The 22353-nt window shown below is 29.1% G+C and overlaps 1 protein-coding gene across 3 annotated transcripts; it reads left to right on the forward strand.

Annotated features, from left to right (window-relative positions):
- The first annotated feature begins 15586 nt into the window (after positions 1 to 15586).
- LOC111913892 (probable trehalose-phosphate phosphatase F) lies at positions 15587 to 21270 on the forward strand. 3 transcript variants are annotated; one of them, XM_023909606.3, is made up of 13 exons: positions 15587 to 15744; positions 17297 to 17461; positions 17582 to 17841; positions 18610 to 18750; positions 18850 to 18921; positions 19070 to 19195; positions 19268 to 19324; positions 19410 to 19511; positions 19603 to 19680; positions 19822 to 19891; positions 19993 to 20063; positions 20724 to 20816; positions 20911 to 21270. In XM_023909606.3, the coding sequence occupies exons 3-13, from the start codon at positions 17623 to 17625 to the stop codon at positions 20956 to 20958; spliced, it is 1077 nt and encodes a 358-aa protein (XP_023765374.1). In that variant the 5' UTR covers positions 15587 to 15744; positions 17297 to 17461; positions 17582 to 17622; the 3' UTR covers positions 20959 to 21270. The 3 variants fall into 3 exon arrangements, with proteins under 3 accessions (XP_023765374.1, XP_023765372.2, XP_023765373.2); XM_023909605.3 differs by adding an exon at positions 16581 to 16636 and having other exon boundaries at positions 15642 to 15744; positions 17297 to 17841; XM_023909604.3 differs by having other exon boundaries at positions 17297 to 17841.
- Positions 21271 to 22353: the final 1083 nt, after the last annotated feature.

The raw sequence follows: 22353 nt of genomic DNA on the forward strand, positions 1-22353 counted from the left end.
TGGAAGTTGACCTCGACTTTGACTTTGACCAGGGGTAGAATGGTCATTTTACCCTAAGAAGGATTCATTAGTTCTTTAATAAGTATTATGTTGGTAATGATAGCTAGAGGAGTCAAGTGATCAACAGTTTGGGGATCTGCCAGCTAGCAGCTAGAGGTTTATTCGTGAGATTCTACAGTCAGCTTGTGAGCTGAGTTTTCTCCAATAGGAACGGGTCTAAGGCACCAATGTCGGCCAGTTTATCAAATTTAGGTCCGATGTCGGGGTTAGATTGATGTAAGCTATATGTTTCGGATTTCGGTCCTATTTCGGGCAAGGCCCGAAGGAGGTTTATATGTATGTTACCGAACTACAGTTTGATGTCGGGTGGTACTCGAGGAAGGAATGCATGCTTAGTTATACTTGTTGTCTTTGTGATACTTGTATGTGCCTAGTAGGGAGATGAGTATGGGCGGGGTCCCATATCTCATCAATAGCCGAGTGTGGACGGGGTTCCTCATCTCATTTGTAGCTGGGTAGGGGCGGGGACCAAGATAGGCGGGGCCTTGAGACTAGCAGTTATAGCGTTGTGTTTGATTTTTATGTACTATAATGATTATGATCATATGTTTGTATGTTTATAGAGTTCGGGGCCCAGAGACAGGCGGGGCCTAGTAGAAACAGATATGTATACCGAGCGGGGCTCGATGCCAGGCGGGGCCTAATGTCGGATTCATCCAATGTCGAGCGGGGCTCGATGTAGCGGGCTTGGCCCAATGTTTGCAATATGTGTTTAAGTGTATGGTATGTGGTATTTTGGGGAGACTCACTAAGCTTTGTGCTTACAGTTTTAAGTTTTGGTTTCAGGTACCTCCACTAGCCAGGGGAAGGGCTCGGGATGACTGCATGGCACACACCATAGCTTTTAGCCTAGGATGATTTACTCTGATATTTGATACGTTGTCAGTTGTTATTACATTTTTGAGATACATGGTTTATGATTTATATAATGATGACAGTTATGATTTATTAATGAATTTAAAAACAAAATTATTGGACCGTATTTTGGGGACGTGACATTTTCAATCAAAATTTGTAATTTTGATTCATCTAATCTTTATAGAAAGTTTTCAAGATAATAACAATGGATTAATTGTTTGTGAATGGTGGAGTCCCAAATTATTTAAAGAATAAAAAAAAAAAGCTAAGAACAAGGTATGGGCTTGATGAATTGAGATGTTGAGATTTTATTTTTTCTACATTCTTTATATTCTTATTTTATGAAATTAACTTTTAGTTGATCGTATTATAGGTCGAGCTATATGAGATCAAGGAAGAGAATGAAATGTTAAGTGTGATGCAATCATGATATTTAATAGATTTTATTATTTTTTAATATAAAATGATGACATGTGTGTACGTTTATCTGTATGGAATAAAAGATTGAGAGTGATTTTTATCTTTTTTTAGGGTTATTGTTATAAAGACACAAAAAACTTATCGTTGTGGTTTTAAATGGTATTTGATTTTTTGTGTGTTTTTTAAGTCCTTAAACTAATAAATAACATGTTAAAAAAGATAATAAGCTTTTTTTTCAATTTAGTCTCGATTTCACAGGTTACATATAATCTATGTGGATTTGTTTTTATTTAATAAAAATTAAAAATGAAAGTAATCTGTGTTGGCATTTTTCTTTTTTCACTCATCACTTTTCACTCGCATCTTACCTCCTCTACCCTCCCTCTCAAGCTCAGCAACACCAGAAATGCCATTCTACACGAGCTTCCTCAAGTTCCTCGATCCCATGCCTGAAATTCGCAACAAATATGGATTTCTGGGAGTAGTAGCGGAGGATTACAGCTACCACCCAAAGAACTTCTCTGATTCCTGTTTAATCTCGTGGGTTACACCTTCGAAGCCGACAACCCTTTCTCATCCTCGTCACCATTGTCACCGTAATCTTATTTATTCATGTCAGAAATCAAAAACCCCTTATCAGATGAGGTAGAAAAGGTACGAAGCTAAGAGAAATGAGATCCACTATGACTCTCCTTAAGCGCAACCCATGCTCTATCAGGAGTAGTTGTAGCACTCTCAATGGATCGCCAGCAGATACGACATCTATTACCAGAGCTCAAAGCCTAACGAGGGGAACTCAAAGACGAGGTATAATTACACATCGAAACAATGGGGTTCAGGCCATTAAGAGTGGGATTCATACTGGAATTGTGTAACTGTTAAGTGGTGGTAGCCGGCGACATTGAGGAAGAAAGTGAAAAGGACATGTTGCTTGAAACTTAGAGAATGTAAGGTGCGTTTGGGGCTATTTTGCTTAAACCCTAGAGGGATAAGGGAAATATGAGGGGGTAAAATAGTGGGTAAAGGATACATGATGGGGGGGGGGGGGGCGCAAATCGGGTTTAAAAGCAACAACTTTTGCATAACTCTCAAACATTTCCTTGCAAAATTCACTATCTTATTTGTCTTTTTTGCTTCGCTTTCAATGTAATTTTGCATGGTATTGGAAACCAGGAATGATGGAGAAGGAAACCTTTTTGTGTGTGTTGTGTTTCTTTACAGTATAATATATATGATGATGGATGGGGTGGATCATTTGTTCGAATGTCTATTTGACTCCGACTATGTATGGATTTATCATTGTATGGAAGGCTAGGATTTAGCCTTTAGCAATAGTACGGAAGACCATGATGTAGATCCTAGACATGGAGTTTGGCATAGGCCCATTTACTCTTTGGGTGGAGCCCGTTATGTATGGTTGGGTGGGGCTCGTTATGTATGTTTAGGTGGGGTTGAGGTGGGCCAATTAACTCTTGGGTTAGGCCCACTATATATGATATATGTATATATGTATAATGTAGACCATAATCAAGTGTTGGGTTGGGTCCATGAACTCATGGTTTTTCTTTGACTACCATATTTGATTCAATCATATGTATATATGTATTATGCATACCAGAATGAAGTGTTGGTGGTTTTTCAAGCACATGGTTTTTGTGTATAATATACATATATTTCTTATTTTCAATGGTCATATTTTTTGTGTCATATCCTTTAAAATATATGTCATTCAAATTTAGTAGGTTTCTATTAGATTTTGGAGAAAATAAGACATTTTCTATACAAAAGCTTCTACCATTTTGTAATATAAAATGGGTTTTCCTAGTTCACTCTATCAATTTTGTAGGACCTAATATTATATATATATATATATATATATATATATATATATATATATATATATATATATATATATATATATATATATATATATATATATATATGACAACTTTTGTTGATACTAATTTTGAAAAATATTTCTTTGATTTCAAAATAGTGTATATAGTACCATTATATATGCTATACAAAGATCTCCAACCTTTTCTTGGTGTTATGCTCAAGTTGGATTCATATTAAATTTGAGAGAGATTTGATTTCCACTTGGTTATAGGTTTCGTACTGATAACATGTTATAAATTCGACGTAATTAAAACAAAATTAAAAACATTATGAAAGAAAGAAGAAGACTTAGATATGATCTTGAACACTTAGAAGATTGTATTCAATATGGTGTGATTTTATACTTCACATTTGGTGTATATATATACTACATATCTGTTGGGTTTTGAGCATAACATCATTCCTATGGTGTACATGCAACCCTAATTATTTTGATCTAGGTTTTCTAACTTGAACATACAACATTGAATACCAAATCAATAACCCTATAACTAGCATACATATATCGAAATTAACATACGATTAGGGTTAGAATCTTTACCTCTCTTGTTATGTAGCAATAACAAGTTTAATCCTTCTTGATATTGACTTCTGAAATCCTAGTGCCCCAAGTGTTGCACCTCTAATGGAGTCACAAACACTCAATGCAAGAAGATGACTTAGGAGAGAGGTGAAATCGGCTAGGGCAACTAAAAGAAGACATTGTTAGATTTCCACATGCTAAGGGATCTATTTATAGTTGAGGCTATTAGGGTTTTATGGTGGAAACCCTAATTTCCTTGATTAGGGCTTAAGCAATCCATGGAGCCCTTCTAGAAAGCCCCTTGGACGAAATCCTTATGGGCTTCCCATAGATTTCGTTAAATCTCTTCTATTAGAAGTCCATAGCCCAACCAACAACTAACAATTCTTACAATATCAGTCCCCTTTATTTAATCAGTCTCTTTTGATCACCAAATTAATTTCCGATCAATACTAATTAAATAATATGATTTCCAAATAATATATTAATCTTGTAGTATATTAATATAATCATTTTTTATTATGAATTTATTATTCATATAATAAATTCTACTCTCTCTCCCCTTGTCATCTTATCAAATTGCATGAGTGAAGGCAACCCAAAATGACCATGCTCATAATCATATCAAGTACATACCAAAAATTGTTATGGGCTTAGACACTTACTCCAACAATATCATCATATTCATACATCATCAAAATAGTAACACAATAGGTAAAATAAATTATTCAAGGGATAAAAATTGTTCATTAACATGCTTTGTCTAACTCAATAATTTGATGAATTATATATATATATATATATATATATATATATATATATATATATATATATATATATATATATATATATATATATATATATATATATATATATATATAGGGTTAAGTTCATGTGAAAGAGCCTAATTTTGTGAGACCGTAAGACCGCTTTTTTCTAGCAAAATATTCTAATATTCTAGTGTTCATAAAAATTAAATATGTTAAATATTCTAATATCCTAAAATAGTAATTTTAACATATTTTACATTGAAAATATTCTAAATCATATAATGTTAAAATATGTTGCATATTCTATTTTAACAAACAACAGAATATTAGAATATTTTTCACTAAAAAAAATTGTCTCATGGTCTCACAAAATTATGTTCGTTTCAAATGAACTTTTACCTATATATATATATATATATATATATATATATATATATATATATATATATATATATATATGTATATGTATATATATAACCAAGATCAAATAAGAAGGAAAATTTTGATAGGAAGACAATAAATTTTGTATACACATATTTTTTTAGCAAACAAAAAAAATGAATTATTAGATGATTCATAAGAAAAAAGTCTTAGAAAAATACCTTCGTGATTCATTTTTGAGTTAATAAATAAAATAATCAGCTTTATGACAATTTTAGTGAATATCAACAAAATCATTATGAAAATGAATCATCGAGATGTTTTTTTGAGATTTTTTTTGTGAATCATGTTATTTTTGATACATTTAGTAATTCAAATATTTTGTTCGGCAAAAAAAAATATGTCAAAAAAAACTTTTTACCTTCCTACAAAAAAATGCATACCTGATATATATATATATATATATATATATATATATATATATATATATATATATATATATATATATATATATATATATATATAGAGAGAGAGAGAGAGAGAGAGAGAGAGAGAACCATTATTAACCAAGGAACCAAGGAACCAATTCAAAGCGTTAAAATTTAAAGCGATCAATGACAAAATGAAGGGTTGTAGACTTTTACAATGGACGCATATGCACCGGATTATAACAAAACTCACTTCCTTTTTTAGTTTAAAATTTTTTTAGGTCATGTTTTTTATCGAAAAAAAACCGAATATACCGTTGTTCATGATTTTTCGTCATCTTTCCAAATAGATTCATGATGATATATAAAAAACGAACTTTTTTTTTTCGAAAAAAATCAACTTCATTTTCTTTGTTGAAAAGTTAAGGTCTATTTTTTTATAGAAAAAAATTAATAAATATATCAAATTCATGTTTTTTTGTACTTTTTAAACATAGATTCATATTCATGTAAGAAAAAACGTTATTTCAATTCAGATTCACACAGTAAACCTGTTCAGATTCATATTGTGAACCTGTTCAGATTCATATTGTGAACTTGTTCGATTCACATTGTGAACCTTTTCAGATTCATAGTGTGCATAATAGTAAGTATGATTCACAATGTGAATTTGAAATAATCGAGCTTTTTCACATTGTAAATGTTGAAAATTGAAATATTTACAGTTTAAATTTACAATGTGAATCTACACTGATCGAAGTTTTTTTTTGAACCTTCTCCAATTCATAGTGTGCATAATAGTAAGTCAGATTCACAATGTGAATCTGAACTGATCGAGTTTTTTTTCACATTGTGAATGTTGAAAATTGAAATATTTACTGTTTAGATTCACAGTGTGAATCTACACTATTCGAGGGTTTTTTTTTTTTTTTTTTTTTTTTTTTTTTTTTAAGTTTGTGTTGATGTTTATTAATAGAGTACAAAAAATTAATATTTTTTGTATAATTAGTTGTTTTTTATAAAAATAAACTTAAATATTGAAAAAACTAACAAAATGAAGTGTGTTTTTTTCGAAAAAAAAATCTTTTTTTATATATCAACATGGATCGCTATGGAAAGAGGACGAAAAATCGAGAACAACGGTATATTCGATTTTTTTTTTGATAAAAAATGTGGCCTAAAAAAAATTTTAAACAAAAAAAAGAGGTGAGATTTTTGGTAAAGAGGTGGATTTTTTAATATATAATCCGGTGTGTGTGCGTCCAATAGCAAAGTGTACGTTTATTTCTTTGGACGTTGATCATTATGATTTCTGATGTTCACGATTGGTTCATTGGTTCCTTGTTAATTATGGTTCTCTTTTGAACCTCACCTTATATATATATATATATATATATATATATATATATATATATATATATATATATATATATATATATATATATACACACACACACACACACATACTAGGTGTGAGACCCATGTATTACTTGGGTTTATTTAAAAAAAAACTAAATACAAAATTTTAAACATTTGAGAAGTATGAATTTATAAAAAAAAAAGTGAAAAAAATATTGAATTATAAAAATTAAAGTTTTGTTTTCTCTTTTAAATTTAAACAAATAATTTAGATAAATAAATAAAAAAATTAATGAATCTTTAATTTAGTAATTTTGAAATAAGAAGGAAAGTTCATTAATGAAATTGATATGCATTTAAATAGTATCTACAATTTAATGAAATGAAAAAAAAATCATAAAATGACATGTGGAATAAACATTAATTTAAAATAACCACACAATTACATGTGGCAAAATAAATGATAATGTGACATGTGGCAAAAATATTTTTATTTATTAGGAAAGATATATATATATATATATATATATATATATATATATATATATATATATATATATATATAAACATTAATTTAAAATAACCACAAAATTACATGTGGCAAAATAAATGATAATGTGGCATGTGTGTGTAGGATTGATTATGGACCAATCATTTTAGTTATTTTAAGAAAGTAATTAATATATATATATATATATATATATATATATATATATATATATATATATATATATATATATAGGGTTAGGATCAAATGTGAATCATAAATATTGTGTGAATGTATGACCAAATTCTGACCATCAGATTAAAAAGAATGAATGGATGTGATTTAGAGTACATATTATTAATATAGACTATCATGTACTATATAATTTCAATTATTAATTATAATGACATTTATTACATTTTATAAAGAGAAAGATATGATAAGTATCTAATATTTAGGCAATGATGTAAAATTAGTTGATAGCAATCATGTCAAATATCATATTTTATTAATTACATTTAGTTTAAATCGGATTTTTTAAGAATACATCTTTTATTGATTTTACAAAATTCTTTAAGAAAATGATATAAAATTCTTCATATAGGAAATTCTTTACATATAAAATTATTTAAGAGCAAGTTAATATAACAAACGAAATATCAAATTTAGCCAAAAAAAAAATATAGGATAAATGATATATAAAACTTTAAAATTATGAAAAGTAAGAATGCATTGCCGACGATCAAGTTCAATTATTTAGAAGTATTTTAAATCAAAATTTACAATTTAATAAATCTGGTGCACCATTAAGTTGAGAAGAAGAATTAAGTGATTCTTAAAGAACCAAGTGATTTTTGTAGAAACAACGTTGTTTTTTATTCTTAGTAAAAGTAAAATAATTCTTAAAGAATAAAGTGATTGTTAAATAAATGTACGTATGTGAAAACTTATGTGAATGTATAACCATAATACGTCTGTGATTCTCAAGGAATTAGTTGATTTGTTATGCATGTGTACGAAAATTATACATAAAAAAAGCTATAAACTCAACTTTCTGGATTTCAATGATTATGTTATATTAATTAAGAGTTTTATTCTTTTAGAATGGTTAAAAAAATTAGGTTTACAAATTCTTTAAGAATATCTTTGCGTACCTAGACAATCAATTGAAAATATACATACGACCTAATATGAACAACATTCTTTAAGAATATAAGAGGTTTGCCTTCTACGATTAATGAAAAGCATTTAAAGTGACTTTGTGGTTATTACTATAACTGATCGTGTATATGCTGAAAAAATGAAACGGTTGACGTATTCAAACGAAAATCTTATTCATTCCAAATAGATAACATATTTAATAATGGAAAATAAATGTCATATGCAAAAATGCCAAAATTACTCCTCTATATTGACTAGACCACAATTGGTCACACATTCACACAATATTTGTTGGTCATACATGATCCTAACTCTCTCTCTCTCTATATATATATATATATATATATATATATATATATATATATATATATATATATATATATCAAGAGAGAGAGAGAGAGAGAGAGAAATAGAGTTAGGTTGAAATATTTATACTATCTATTGTGTGCATGTAGGATTGATTATGGACCAATCATTTTAGTTATTTTAAGAAAGTAATTAATACATATGAAACGTTGAATATTTAATTAATACATATTATATATTCAACATGTAATATTATTATTTACTTTCTATAAAATGATTGGTCCACAATCAATCCTACATGCACACAATAAATAATTAGAGTATAATAATCTACCCTTATATAATTTTAAAATAATGTTTGCTCTAATATTACAAATGCATTTTGGAGTAGAAAACAACATATCGTTAAATTACGTTACATTAAAATTTTTAATGAAAAGGACATCCCTTCAAAATCAAGAGCCATTCACATGAATAATGAATTAGAAATTCACTGTAAAAAAGAAATTCAATACTTATTAGATAAAAATCTAATAAGACCTTCTAAGTCACCATGGTCTTGTTCAACCTTTTATGTTATGAATGCAACCGAATTAGAAAGAGGATCACCAAGATTGGTTATAATATATAAACCTCTAAATAAATTTTAGAATGGATTATATATCATATTCTTAATAAAAGAGACTTATTGAAAAAAAACTTTATGATTCAAAAATATTTTCAAAATTTGATATGAAATCAGGGTTTTGGCAAATACAACTTTATGAATCTGACAAATATAAAACTAGTTTTAATGTTCCTTTTGGACATTACGAATGAAATGTCTTGCCTTTTGGATCAATGAATATGCTCCTTATGAATTTCAAAATATTATGAATGATATTATCATTCCTATAAACAATTTTGCTGTTGTTTATATTGATGATGATCTTATCTTTTCAAAATCTATTGACCAACATTTTAGACATTTAAACATATTCATTGATCTTATTTATAAAAATGGTTTAGCTGTATCAGCAACAAAAATGCATCTATTTAAAGATCAAATACGTTTTTTAGGACATGACATCATTAGAAACACAATTAGACCCATAACAAGAAGTTTAGAATTTTCATGCAAATTCTCTGACGAAATTAAAGATAAAAACAACTTCAAAGATTCTTAGGATGTTTAAACTATATACATGACTTTTTCAAAGATCTGGGAATTATATGTAAACCTCTTTATAATAGATTAAAGGATAATCCAGAACCATGGACTAAAAAACATACTAATATAGTTAAACACATTAAACAAAAAATTCATATATATATATATATATATATATATATATATATATATATATATATATATATGTCTGTGTGTGTGTGTGTGTGTTCAGGTTCATTTGAGACCATGCTAATTTTGTGAGACCGTGAGGCAAAATCTAAAAATAATTTTTAAAATGCAAAATAAAAGGAAAATCCAAAATTTATTTTTTTAAATATTATTTTTGGAACTTTGATTACCTAAAAAAATTAAAAATATATAAAAAAATTACCGTTTTTTTTTTTTTTTTGAAAAATACGTGAAATATTCTAATAGAATATTACACTGTAAATATTCTAATGCGATTTTTAGAATGTTAGAATATTATATTATATTTCTCAGATATGTAGAATATTATATTATTCTACTAGAATATGTAAAAAAATGTATATTTTTTATTTTTTTTGGAAAATATAAATTCTAAAGAAACTATTTGAAAAAAAAATTCGAAAATTTTCAATTATTTGCATTTTAAAAATGTTTTTTGTTTTATCTATCAAATGAATGGCTAGGATTGCGTCTCACGGTCTCACAAAATTAGGTCATCTCACATGAACCTAAGCATATATATATATATATATATATATATATATATATATATATATATATATATATATATATATATATATATATATATATATATATATATATATATATTCATAAGACAAAACTACACAAATGGTCCCTGTGGTTTGTCAAAAATTGCCACTTTGGTCCAAAAAGATTTGGACTAGCACTAGAGGTCCAGACTTTTCATTTTTTTACGAGTTTGGTCCAATTTACTATTAACTTTTTCATAATGATGGTTTTGCCCTTAGTTTTTTCTTTTTCATTTTTTTATTATTTAAAGATTTTTTCAGATTAAAAGAAAAAAGAAAAATTTCCTTTTCTATTTAATTTATATAATTTTTATAACCTAAAAATTAGAAAATAAAAAAAATCAATATCTCTCTCTCTCTCTCCCTCTCTCTCTCTCTCTTGGGTGAAACCTACCATCAGAGATGGAGTCTCCGGTCACCAAAGTGGAGTCAATTTCCCTTCACTGTCGATTAGAAAACCCCAAACCCCTCTTTTGATTTATGTAATCCCTTTTGATCTCTACAACCCCGTAGATGACCAAAGCGGAGATGAAGACCATCGAAAAAGGCACAACCCTCATCCTCTTTATTTTTCCTTTCTTTATGCTCATCGATATCTGCCAAACACCCAACGATCGACTGCTTATACGGCTTGATCCTTCTGATTTGTTACTCGTCGTCGATGAGAAGTAAAACCACAAAGGAATTCGTCGAAGACCGTTTGTCCCCCTCACTCTTTCTTACTATTTCATACGCGAAAACCATCATCTCCACATGTCACCTGCTGTGATTCCTCGAATTTGATTCACCCTCTTCCTCTCTTCAACATAAACAACAAGGATGGTGAAACCTGATATACATGTTTCTTGTAGATATAGAGATAACCAGAAAATGAAAAATCCCCCTCTTTTCTCCTTTCTCCTTTCTCCCTTACCGGTTTCAATTTATCCATGAGTAATAACCAGGAAATGAAAAGGCCATATACATCTTCATACATCGTCACCAAATCATGCTCATCCCCTTTATTTGTGATCAACACACATTGAATGTGTGTGTGTGGTGCTGCTTCTCGGTAAAAAAAAACATATACATACCTGTTGTTCAAAGTCGATCTGTAGGTGAGAGGAAGGAGGGCAGAGCGAATCTAGCACCTTGTCGCCGCTATGATACCTACTTCGTCGGACGTTATCTGATACCAATTCAACTGTTCGGAAAACCTACCAGACCGGCTCCGGCGTCTTCAAATCAAAGTGAGAGTCCCCAATTCAAGGTTCGTTGTTGTGTTTCAACATTCCTAATTTGGGGATCTTTTTAGGTCTTGATCTAGATCACTCTATGCTTTTCTAATTGAAGCTGATTTAAGCTTTTTAACCTAACAAAAACATAGAAAATGACAAACGAAGAAGGGAGATCAAATTGAAGTGTGTATTGGGTGGATTATGTTATTGTTTAAGTTGCAGATGAAATGAAAAGAGACAAGGAAGAAGAGAATGGGGGTGTTTGGGGGTGATTTTCTTCTCACATATTCAGAGAGAGAGAGAGAGATTTTATTTTTTATTTTTTATTTTTTCTGTTATAAAAATTATATAAATTAAATAGAAAAGGAAAATTTTCTTTTAATCTGAAAAAATCTTTAAATAATAAAAAAATGAAAAAGAAAAAAGTAAGGGCAAAATCATCATTATGAAAAAGTTAATAGTAATTTGGACCAAACTTGCAAAAAAAATAAAAAGTTTGGACCTCTGATGCTTGTCCAAACCTTTTTGGACCAAAGTGATAATTTTTAACAAACCACATGGACCATTTATGCAGTTTTGTCTAATCACAACAACAATATAAAGATCTTTCAGTTTGATCTCCTTATTATTTTGTCTTTTAACACATATATTTTAAATATATAAATAATAAACAACATTCATATTCAGCTATTAGTCAAGTTGAAAGTTAATTTATTTTGAATAAAAAGCAAATGTAATGACATAGCCTACAAAATTTTATTAATTTTATTTTAAAATATAAACATGTAGTTATGTTTATAAATTAAATCATTTATTCAATATCAAACGGTCAACCAACATCAAGTTGATTTAATGGTGATCACAAACTTTTCAAAAATAAAATAATTCCCAACCTACTTAGGTTCTAACCTCATTAGTTTCAACCTTAATATGATTTTATACAAAATCTTAAATTATTTTAACAAACACAGAATATAAAAAATCCATGTGCCCACCAATAATGTTATTGGCATCTTGTTATCAATAATAAGATATAAGCTATTCACATTACAATTACGCGTTGCAAAAGAAGTAGCATATTGCATTAACACTTAACTATATGGTTTTCATAAAGACATGCTTTATTTTTTATAATCCACAATAACAACTAACCAATATCTTTATTTTTTTTACTGACTTACACATATTAATCCACTGGACAAGTTGCAAGTAAAAAATTGTTAACTTACAAAGTATACGGACATAACCTTTTATGACAACACTTCGGGTCACGACCACCACCATCATTTTTGTTAAGGACCCATGAAAAAGAATCCAAGAACATCAACTTTCTCCACTACTTTACTAGCATCCATCTAGGTTCATAAAGTAGTAACACCCATCACTCATTTTGCCCTATCAAAGTACAAATTCTTGAGCATATGTCAATGTTATTATGGGTTTGCAAGGGTTTAGAACAAAAAACTGCTTTCACAATCTTGGTACATTCATCTAGGATTAAAAAAAATCGTTATCAAATGGATGCAAGCAAATGTATCGTCAATAAGGGTGTAGGGAGTTCATCACTCTCATCTTTTATTCTTTTTCAACCCATATATCGTATATATGCGCCACACCAATATTTATTTTCCCCTATCTTTTAACCCTTCCAACCCTAAATACTAGGAATTGGAAGCCTCTCAGCCCACACTCTCTAAGAAATTGGGGTATAGAAAGGCTTGAAAATTCTAAAAGTTGTGGTTTCATTTTCAGATTAAAGTATTTGGGTGGTACTTCCAATCTTTAATTGGATAAGACTCATAATGAAGAAAATAGAAGAGAGAATGTTCAAGATATTATGAAGAAGAAGTGTACCAACAACAGATTTTGAATATGATTATATGACCAGAAAAACTTCCTGTCTTAAAACTGCCACATGACAGTTTTATGTCCTAAAACTGTCCAAAACGTCATAAACCAGCTTAAATTCGTGTCTAGAATATGGATCACAAAACTGGATACATTTACCAAAAAAATTCGAATTTCTGATGCATTTACCAGCTCGACCCAAGCCAGGGGCTGCCGCCCTTTGGACCCCGCTCCCAGGGGCGTTGCCCCCGGACCCCCGTAGGTTCAGGGGCTTTGCCCCTAAATAGCAATTTACTTTCAACAAAAAAATAAAAAATAAACAAATGTGCATTCCGCACCATATCAATTTGTTCAATAATTGTCAAAGTGACATTGATCAACCAATTAACCCCATTGCACTTAAATAACATTAGTGATATAAAATTACTAACACACTCTTTAATACAACTATACAAGAACAAGTTACAAATATATAGCGGAAACTTTTAGAGTTGGATAGGTTAAGGAAACCACAACAATTTCAAATTGTTGCGGTAGCATAAGAGGTATAATTCTATTCTCTTAGATACCTATAGTACCTAAGGCATCATGCAACCCATCTTTCACCACTCAGTCTATTTCGTCAATCCTGATAAAGCAATAAAAAAATCTACACGAAAAATAAATTTATTTAACTATAAAAGAATAATAATGTAGCTTTAATATTGTTTTATTATTTATTTGTAGAATGTTTTAGAGTTTGTATTTTTATTAGGCTTATATATTTAAGTTTATGTACAAACATTCTATTAAAATGTATAACCAAAAGGCTTCTAGTCCAACAGTATCCGGTGTTGTCCTCCCTTCTTTAGGTTGAGTGGACATAGATAGATTTAAGATGTAGACGTTTCAATATATATATATATATATATATATATATATATATATATATATATATATATATATATATATATATATATATATATATATATATAAACGAAATCGTATTTTTAAATGTCATGTGTTTACTGTTTACGATTTTAAAAAGTATGATATTAGATATTAGACTTAGTCAATAATTATTACCACATTAGATTAAAAAACTGAAAAGTTCCTTGTTAAATTTTTTAGTAACTAGAATAGTTAATTTACTAATTTATATTATTAGACAAGAAAAGTGTCATTTATCGTTACTAGTCTTTAACTGTTACAATTGAAAATTAGAATAAAGTTGGTAACATATCATTACCAATTTGTACCAACCGAACTTGTTGGTAGCCAAACAAGTTGGTACCAAGTATAGTTGGTACGGTACTGGTAGCAAAAAAATTTATACCAACTATAGTTGGTACGCTACACGGTTTGAGTAAAAATCAACTGGTAACGTACCATGTTCAACCCTACTTAAAAATAACAAAGTTTTATATTAAAAATATTATTTTTGGGAAATTTTTAAAATACAATATACAATATACGTAATTCTTAAAGTATTCATGTATAATCTAAAACTTTTATTTTTGTTTAATCCTTAACTATTATATTTTAATTTACATATCTATGTAAAAAAATTAAACATGATAGACTAAATTTAATAATAAATACAATACAATATAATAATATTTTCTTAAAAGAAACTACTTTTTATTTTTGTCATAAGACACACAATGTTGAGGTGGCGTTGTGAAAAAGGTTTTCTTTTTCTTTCTTTAAATAAAATGAATGTTGCACATTTTATAGGTTTTGTCCTTAACCATATTTATCTTGAAGTGAAATTACCTATAAATGACAACAAAATCAATTAATTGTTTAGAATAAGATGCTGAAAATTTGGTGGATATTACAAGTAAATTACCCATGAATAAATAAGTTATGAAAAAACTTTATTTATTTATTTATTTTAAATGAATATATAAAAATTAGTAATAACCGAAATGAAGGAGAGGAGGTCGTTTGCCTTGTTTGGCACGTCTTTTTTTGGGCCTATCAAACTCTATAAATACCCTCCTCCATTCCCTCTTTTTTCTCCTTCTTTTTCTCTACACACCTACAATTTCTACCAATTCCTTCATTCGTCCCTTCTTTCTCCCTACAAGATCATTTATTCTGCCTCTTCAATCGCAGAATTTCGTCTCTCAATCAGGTATATATATACTCCTTAATTCTACCTATTACGCTGTGCATTGTTGTCGCAATTTCATCTCGATTTGTGTTTTAATGGTTATGAAGCTGTAGAAATTCCGATTGAGATCTGATTTTTTTTCTTCTTTTGTTTTCGATGTTTATGTTTGTTTTATGATGATTTTGACAGCATAATTGAACTTAAAATTTCTCTGTGTCGTTTTATGAGGAAGTACTGTTTGTCGGTTGCAAATTGAAAGATATTGAAAGCTTGTGCGTGTCTTAATCAGAAATTCCTGTTAATTTATGTTGTTTTATAACGCATAAAACTGATAGAGATTAAGGATTCAATGTGATTGCCTAATGGGTTTGAATAATTTCATACTTCAGGTATCTGTCGCTATACAACCTCTGAAATTTTAACCCCAAATTTATACCAAAAGCATGGAAATAATAGTCAATTTGCAAAATATTATCAACAGGTCTTACGATTTCTGTTATAATATGAAAATTTCTTGATGTTTTGGGAACAATATTATTTTTTCTATGTATGTGTATAACTGCACATCGCTATTGAATTTCCAAAAGTATCGATCGATTAGCTTTTATATAATTGCATGTTTGATTTTTTATAGAGTCATTCATGTTTTTCATGTTTATTTCATAGCTCTAATAACTTGGTGTGGTGGGTTTTGAATAAACAGTTAGCCAATAAATTCATCTTTCTTGTTCCATAGGTATAGTATTATGGGTGTCGCTTTATTGCTATATTGTTTATTAACGAGTTCCATAATTTATATTAATTGTGATCATGAATAGACAAGTAAATTTCATTTTAATGTTTTAAAACATATCAAGAGCACGAGGGTTGCGGGTTATGGTGGTTGTGAAGTCACATCAAGAGAAAGAACATGGTGATACCTGACTCATATTTTTAATTTTTTTTTGTAACAAAGTGACATCTTTATGGAGCTTATGTGAATATAATTAATATTAATTACCTTTCAACTCATATATTATGGAATAGTATAGTAGATCCATGAAGAAAATACATGTTTCCTACTTTGTAGGGTCCACATCGGGGTCATGTGACAAGTGTGAAGACACTGTTCAACATTAAATTAAACAAATAATATTTTTTTAAAGCTTTTTGGCAATTACTTTGTGCTTCATCAACTAATGATCAGAGTTCGAGTCATGATATGTTTAATTGAATAAATCTTACAAAAAGGCGATGGATATGGATCTTTTCACCCAACATACTATTCTTTATATTATTAATGGAATCTTTTGATCTACTTCTATACAACATTTAAAGTACAAAACATGTCTTTGATCCATATCAATCTTTACATCTTCTATGAATCTCTTCTCCTATGGATATGGTGAATTATTATTATTATATACTGCTATTCTATTCACAAATCCACTCGATTAAGTAAACTGGTGCTTTGTGTAATCATTTAAAGAACATTGTTTTTTACTTAAATCCACTTCAACTTTTTAAGATGGTCATTATCTTTCTTGCTTTTTGTAGTAAAAATAACTTTTATTTTTTCCTTCATTTTTTTCAGGAAAGAACTCCATTAAAACTAAAGTTGGTGGCTTTTGAAGAGCAAATTAACATAGTTATAAGTGTTTAATATAAAACGCTTAGCTTCTGAAAATGATGCAATTTCAGAAAGCTTCTGTTTAATGGAAAGCATACCCACCACAAGTGACAAGAAAACTCTAAAAAGGTGGTTTTTTATCGATAAAACAGTTGGATAAACAGTGATCAAATTATTTTGTTTGAATATATATATATATATATAAAAAAAAAAAAGAAAAAATGGATTTGAAGCCAAAAAATGCTCCAGTTCTTGCGGATCCTTCTCCTTTAAACAAATCAAGATTAGGGATGCCTTCAAGCATGCTGCCATGTTCACAATCTGGAGCTCCATTTTCCTCAACCATGTTAACTGCTCCAAGAAAAAAACCCGGGAAACTTGATGATGTGAGATCCAATGGGTGGCTTGATGCCATGCAATCTTCTTCTCCTCCTCGTAAGAAAATTGTCAAAGATTTTGGAGTTGAGGTTGCATCTGATGATAGTGATATTGTTTATAACTCTTGGATGGTAAATACTTCATACTTTATTTCATATTCCCCAATTTACACATTTAGTCCTTAAAATTCTAAAACGAACGAGTTTGCCACTAAACTTACGATGCCACATGGAATTTTTAATTAAAATGAGTTGCTTTGTCACAACAGTTTTTTTTTTTTTTTTTTTTGTCATACATAACAATTTTTGCTATAGAGGGGTTGTACAATATGCAAGAAAAGAAAAACATGTCATTGTTGTGTATGAAGCAGCTCATATTTTTAAATAGTTTACATTTTTGGCCCCCAGTATAGATGATTTTTACAATTTTGGTCACAAAAAGTTTTCTACTGCAATTTGGTCCTTATTTGAAGTTCTTGTAATGTTTTTGGTCCCTTTTCCATGTAAATTTCTATTTTTGGTCCCTGAATATAGCTAGTTTTTGCAATTTGGAAACAAATATATTGTCATTTTACTTGGAACAAGACCAAAAACGCTACAAAAACCTCAGATAATGATCAAAATTTTATATTAAAAAAAAGCAGATGTACTCAAGGCCCAAAAATGTAATTTACTCTAATTATATTTTTTAATCAGAATAATGTATAATTTATATTTTATTGTAATCAAAAAGTCCAATGATGCAATAATACCAAATTCTTAAGTTTAGTGACAAAATGTCTAATTATTGGACAAACTTTGTTAGTTCAATATTATTACATAAACTCCACTATATATATTATATTTCATTGTCATATAAAGTTATATTTATGAATTAATTTTTTTTTTTTTTATTTGCAGCTTAAGTACCCATCAGCTCTCAACTCTTTTGATCATATTATAAATCGTGCAAAAGATAAGGAAATTGTTATATTCTTGGATTATGATGGGACACTCTCACCAATTGTAGATGATCCTGATCGTGCTTTTATGTCTGCTGATGTAAGTATCTGCACACATGATTACATCTTTTCTATTTTTTTTTATAAATCAAATCAAAGAAATATAACGATCGAGAAAAAATAATCCTCTTCTTTCCAGATGCATTCTGCTGTAAAAGGTGTTGCAGAATATTTTCCCACAGCAATAATTAGTGGAAGAAGCCGTGATAAGGTATACAAATCTATGCAAGCTAAATGAAAGAAATAGCAACATACTAGTATTTTTCTTTATTTCAATATTCTACCCTCGTAATTTTTTATTTTATTTTATTTTTTTTTGTTGAATGTAAAAATATGTATGTATGTGTTGTTGTGTTCAGGTGTATGAGTTAGTAGGACTAGCAGAACTGTATTATGCGGGTAGCCATGGAATGGACATCATGTTTCCTGTTCAAGAAACATCCTCTCTCCACCAAAATACTTACATTAGATCTACTGACAAACAGGTATTCATTATATTTTCTTCAAATTTTATTTTCCTAAAATACCCTTCTTCTAAATTTTTATTAATCTTTCAGGGAAAGGAAGTGAACTTGTTCCAACCTGCTAGCGAATTTATACCTATGATCGATGAGGTCAGGGATCAAAACTCAAACTTCAAATTTAAACAAACTTTTATTTTTTATTAATAAAAATGGGATTGTAATTTGTATATGGCAGGTTTTTAAAACCCTTGTCGAGGTTACTAAGGATATTAAAGGTGCAAAAGTGGAAAATCACAAATTTTGTACCTCTGTACATTACCGTAACGTAGATGAGAAGGTGAGGGCATTTTTGGTATTTATATTGTATATGTACTTTTATTTTTATACGGAAGTTAATGACACTTTTTTGTTTTTTTGTTTTTATTTAGAGTTGGCTTACAGTTGCACAATGTGTTCATGATGTGTTAAAGGATTATCCTCGTTTGCGACTAACTCATGGACGGAAGGTAAAAAGAAAATAGCAACCTACTTTCATTTGTTTTTTCATTATAGCATCCTACTTTAATTTTTTTTTTCTAATAAGAAAAAAAGTAGAATGCTATAATTGGATAGATTTTACAAATTTACAATGTCTTAATTCTCTACAGGTTTTAGAGGTCCGTCCTGTAATTGATTGGGACAAAGGAAGGGCTGTTGAGTTTCTTCTTGAAACACTGGGTATGTGTTGATTTTTTTTTTTTTTTTTTTTTTTTTTTTGAGATTTTTCTTGTTAATTAAATTGTGGTTTTATTAAAAACTAAATTCATAAATATAAACAGGGCTAAGCAACAGTGATGATGTGCTTCCGATTTATATTGGGGATGATAGAACAGACGAAGATGCATTCAAGGTAAGTTGTTAATATTTTTTATAAACCAATTTTACAATTTTAATTAAAAGTTAGTAACACTTTTGGTCCCTGACTGTTGCTCAACTTTCCAATTTTGGTCCCCAAAAAGTTGTCTCTTGCAATTTTGGTCAAATAGTTGAGGTTTCTGTAACTTTTTTGGTCTTTGCTTCAAGTAATATGACTATATTTTGGGACCAAAATTGCAAAAATCAGCTATACTCGGGGACCAGAAAGAGTAATTTTACATAAAGAAAGGGACCAAAGACGTTACAAGAAACTCAAATGAGGACCAAAGTTGCAAGAAAATCTTTTTGGGACCAAAACTACAGAATTCAGCTATACTCTGGACCAAAAATGCAATTTATTCAATTTAGTGTATATAACATTTTGGTCCATGAGTATAGCTGATTTTTTCAAATTTGGTCCCAAAAAGCTGTCTCTTACAAATTTAGTCCTTATTTGAGGTTTATGTAACTCTTTTGGTCCATGTTCCAAGTACTATGACTATTTTTGGAACCAAAATAGCCAAAATTAGTCATTTTACTTTAAAATATTGGGACCAAAGACTCAAATTAGTACCAAATTTGCTAGACCTATACATAGGGACTAAAAATGCAAATTACTCAATTAAGACGTTGGACAATTTTTGTACCTTTTTAGGTTTTGAGAGAAGGAAACCGTGGATATGGAATTTTGGTGTCTTCCGCACCCAAAGAAAGCAAAGCCTTTTTATCTCTTAGAGACACTACAGAGGTTCTTCTGTGTTCTATTCTGTGTTTTGTTTTGGTGTTAAGGTTGATATGAATATAATATTTATGTATGTATGTATGTATGTATGTATGTATAGGTGTCAGAGTTTCTCAAGAGCCTAGTGAAATGGAAGGAACAACAGTAAGAGTAAGAGTAAGAAGATGATTTGTGAAAAGTGGGTACAGATGTGTCATGTGTGTTCAAAATTTAGTATTTGGTGAATAAGTGGTAGCCTGTGGGAACTGCGGGCTTGTTTAGAAGAGTTTTTATTCCATTTTGTTTCAGTGTGAGTTTTTTGTTTTTTTTATTTTTAATTTTATTTGAAGTTTATAATGAGTCATGAAATCAATTTGAGATTGTATTATTTTTGTTTTGTTTTGATTGATTGGTTCATTTATTTTAATTCTATTCTTTTTGGTGTAGTGATATCGTTGATGATATAAGATTAATGTTTATATTTGCTCGTATATACATAAATGATAAAGAATTCTCTACAAGAATATCACTAACATTTGTTTGTTTTTTCTGTATCAATATAACATTTTTCCATGTCGATTTTTTTTAAAAAAAAAATTCATATACTGAAATAGTGAGATTAAAGCTATTTACGTTTTTGGAGTTAGGACACCATTAACATTTTTGTATAAATCTTTATGCTTTTGGACCATTAAATTTTTGGAGAAAAGAGTGAGCTTTTAGTAGTGGGCCTTGACATTTACAAAGTCAAAAGTGTTGTGGATTGTACAAGCTGGACTTACTGTTGTGGTGGTGTTACAAATAAACTTATAATAATGGACTAGTTTAAATGTAGAATTAATCATTAAAATACCAAAAATAAGAGGCTCATATCGTAAACTAATTACTTGTGGCAAAAAAAAAAAAAAAAAAAAAAAACATAAATAGTGGTTGCGACAACCATATATCGTATTTTACTTTGTTTGATAACAGGGGAGGATAGTAAGGGCCGAGGAGGGGCTGTCTGGTTTTTTAGTTAGAAGTGGTGTATAGCCTATTATTTTTATATCTACTATACCTAAAAATGTAACATTTGCGTTGTAGCACCTCCTACTCTTCAAATTTTTTTAGGGAATATGACTTGTTAAGGTAATTAACTTTTCGGAATGTTCATATCTGGGTAACTATTTTTTTTTGTACACATCTAGGTAACAAACTTGTTGGAAGTGTTCACATATAACCATTATGACCTGCTATAGCAGATTAAATCCTAGATGTGAACGCTTTCAACAAGTTCGTTACCTAGATGTGTATAAAAAAAATAGTTACCCAAATATGAACAAAACGAAAAGTAAAAATTAAATTAAACGAATGGTCCCTGTGGTTTGGGAGAATTTGTGTGTTTGGTCCCTAACTTTTTTCTTTTTAACTTGGATGGTCCATATTGTTTATTTTTGTTGCGCGTTTGGTCACTGTCTTTCTTAAAAAGACTATTATGCCCTTATTAATTTAATTTTTAATTAATTTTCTTATTTAGGTATTTATTTTTTACATATTTAAAAAAATTAATAGACCCCACATATTT

Source organism: Lactuca sativa, chromosome 6, assembly GCF_002870075.4.
Source record: "Lactuca sativa cultivar Salinas chromosome 6, Lsat_Salinas_v11, whole genome shotgun sequence".
In the NCBI taxonomy this organism is placed as follows: domain Eukaryota; kingdom Viridiplantae; phylum Streptophyta; class Magnoliopsida; order Asterales; family Asteraceae; genus Lactuca; species Lactuca sativa.

Coding starts and splice junctions, on each gene's coding strand:
- LOC111913892 (XM_023909604.3), top strand. CDS start 17,554: ATGGATTTGAAGCCAAAAAATGCTCCAGTTCTTGCGGATCCTTCTCCT. Junction 18,922..19,069: donor GTGGAAGAAGCCGTGATAAG/GTATACAAATCT, acceptor TGTTGTGTTCAG/GTGTATGAGTTAGTAGGACT. Junction 19,892..19,992: donor GTTTCTTCTTGAAACACTGG/GTATGTGTTGAT, acceptor AAATATAAACAG/GGCTAAGCAACAGTGATGAT.